Source organism: Ammodytes marinus (assembly GCF_949987685.1).
Source record: "Ammodytes marinus genome assembly, chromosome: 6".
Lineage (NCBI taxonomy): Eukaryota > Metazoa > Chordata > Actinopteri > Uranoscopiformes > Ammodytidae > Ammodytes > Ammodytes marinus.
Window position 1 is genome coordinate 1,178,951 of NC_137235.1, and position 3,137 is coordinate 1,182,087.

Below are 3,137 nucleotides of genomic sequence, written 5' to 3' on the forward strand. Positions count from 1 at the left end.
CGAGGAACTTTTAAATATTTCTGAAACAGTCTAATTTTTCCTCTGATGATCATAAATTATATGTGCCAGCAAACGAGACCATAAGTGCAAATATTGTTATTTTTACAAGTGTTTTCTTAATGCCTTTGTCATGGGTACGCTCACCCAGGAACAGCTGGCGTGGCAAAAAAATAAGATTGTAATTTTTACTGTAACCTTTGTTTAACTTATTGTTCTGTCTTTTCTGTTGTTCAGACTCAACAGACCCGGTGAGAATCAACCATGAAGGTGAGCACTCTGTTTGACTGTTATTGTTGGTTATGATGTAATCTTTAACAGATAACTTGAATAATTCTGAATAACTTTATTGTTTCTCTAAAATGGGTAAACAATGGTGATTCGTTGGCTAAAGGTAGTGAAAGTTAATTATTCTTATACACAGCAGAGGGGTATACTACTGCTGAATTTAAGCTCAAACTCTGGAACAAAAACTGGTCTGAGCAGGTTAGCCGTGCAGCCTCTGTTACCACAGTGATCTAGCCAGGTAGAAAGAGAGCCACCTTTCGTGATACTGAAAACTCTGGCTTCAGACTCAACAGACCTCGCTCAGCCCTTAATCTCTCTTCGTAGTATACCCCTCTGTTCTGCCTGTGTGTTAATGCTCTGTATGACGGTGGTGTTAAACAGTTCATCCTGTTTTCAGATGTCTGTGTGCTGGATGGCTGTGATGCTGGTTCTCTTCCTGTGGACTCCAGACACCGTGGACTCTGCGGCCCTGAATCCAGGTCCAGACAACGTCTATGACGAGCCTTTGGACAGCGGCTTGGAAGCGGATCTGGGCGCGGACGCTGGCACGGGCGCTGGCGCGGACGCTGGCGCTGGCACGGGCGCTGGCGCGGACGCTGGCACGGGCGCTGGCGCGGGCGCTAACCCTGAAAACTGTCCTTGTTGGTTATGTCGGTGTGGTTATTAACAGGACAGTATCAGTGTCTCTGTAGATCTGTTAGAACTGGAATCCACAGCAGTCCCTTGAACCTTCCGTCACTGAGATAAAAAAATAAAATGCTTCACGCTTAAAATGCAATATTTTCTTTTGCTTCAACAAGTTTGTATCTACATGAACATTTTTCAATATAAATAGAAATGCATGATGATATCTTTAAGTTAAGATGTTTACCCTATTCCCCTGTGTCTCGCCTTAAAATAACTTTCTATCAGTCGTAATGACAGTCTTGAATGAAAAAAACATGAAAGCATTTTTTGGGGATTTTTCTGAGCTCCTGCACCAGCTCATTTGTTGCGATTTACTTGACTGTAACCGTCATTAATTCCATATAAAAAAAGTTACGCACTATAGCTTTACATTGCTATTCAAATAAAAGACATGTGATATTATAAGGACATTCTTAAACATAGAAATATTATTATTCTAAACACCTTTAGAAGTGGCCTATTGACACACACACACACACACACACACACACACACACACACACACACACACACACACACACACACACACACACACACACACACACACACACACACACACACACACACACACACACACACGACATTCTTAAACATAGAAAAAAGAATGATAGAGTCCAGAGATATTGTTTTGTTTTTATTGGTGATAACTGGTTTGTCAGGACAGCTACTGTGTGTGATCTACCAACACGCGGAAGAGGCCAGGTTGTGGTCATTAAACAGGTTTTACTGAAAAAACCTTTAGAAGTGGCCTATTGACACACACACACACACACACACACACACACACACACACACACACACACACACACACACACACACACACACACACACACACACACACACACACACACACACACACACACACTCACAATTATACACATAACCGTACACACACACACACACACACACACTCTCTTTCTTTCACACACACACACACACACACACACACACACACACACACACACACACACAAGTTGCAGCTGGGATGGTGGACGGGTTACAGTTGAAGATTAATAAGAATGGAGGGCTTTTTTAACATTTTAACATTATAATTTTAATTTTAATTATAGTTTATGTAGTTGCTGCGTGTGGCCACTGGGTGGAGCCAGAGCCAGTCACTGGGACAGGAACTCCATGGCAGTGTCTCTCTCCTCCACCAGCTCGGCTGCAGTGGCGTCCATCTTGGCTCTGGAGAAGTCGTTGATGGGAAGACCGTCCACCATCTTCCAGCTCTTGTTCTGTTGAAAAATATACAATAAAGGTTTGAAATTCAATTAAAAGGTTTAGGATTAATGTGTGTGTGTTTGTGTTTGTGTGCGTGTAGGTGTGGGTGTGTGTGTGTGTCTGTGTGTAGGTAAGGGTCTGTGTGTGTGTGTGTGTGTGTGTGTGTGTGTGTGTGTGTGTGTGAAGGTAGGGGTGTGTGTGTGTGTGTGTAGGTAAGGGTCTGTGTGTGTGTGTGTGTGTGTGTGTGTGTGTGTGAAGGTAGGGGTGTGTGTGTGTGTGTAGGTAAGGGTCTGTCTGTGTGTGTGTGTGTGTGTAGGTAAGGGTCTGTGTGTGTGTGTGTGTGTGTGTGTGTCTGTATCTTCAAGCTCTTGTTCTCTTAAGGCAAGGCAAGTTTTTTTCTAAAGCACAATTCACATTCACATACATGAGGCCATTCAAAAGTGCTTTAAAAAGGGGCATGGAATAGAAACACACACACACACACACACACACACACACACACACACACACACACACACACACACACACACACACACACACACACACACACACACTTGAATTCGAAAGATTTACAATTAATATTTGAAACCTGTGTGTGTGTCAGTGTGTAGGGGTGTTCGTGTGTTCCTGTGTGTGTGTGTGTCAGTGTGTTCGTGTGTGTGTCAGTGTGTAGGGGTGTTCGTGTGTTCCTGTGTGTGTGTGTGTCAGTGTGTTCGTGTGTGTGTGTGAGTGTGTAGAGGTGTTCGTGTGTTCAGCAGCAGTGAGGGGGAAATTACTGTTTGATATTTCAACAACATTTATCAGACAAACCGGTTTAACAGACACACACACCTACAGACACGCACACACATAGAAACAGTACAGTATCACACACACACACACACACACACACACACACACACACACACACACACACACACACACACACACACACACACACA

The 3,137-nt window shown here is 43.4% G+C and overlaps 1 protein-coding gene across 1 annotated transcript in view; it reads right to left on the bottom strand.

Annotated features, from left to right (window-relative positions):
* Positions 1 to 1,693: 1,693 nt before the first annotated feature.
* Positions 1,694 to 3,137, bottom strand: part of LOC307252426 (malate dehydrogenase, cytoplasmic-like) — a 16,497-nt gene continuing 15,053 nt past the window's right edge. Inside the window, exon 10 of the mRNA XM_080030091.1 lies at positions 1,694 to 2,210. Coding sequence (XP_079886217.1) covers positions 2,088 to 2,210 — 123 coding nt within the window. The 3' untranslated portion in view covers positions 1,694 to 2,087. The remainder of the gene's footprint in view (positions 2,211 to 3,137) is intronic.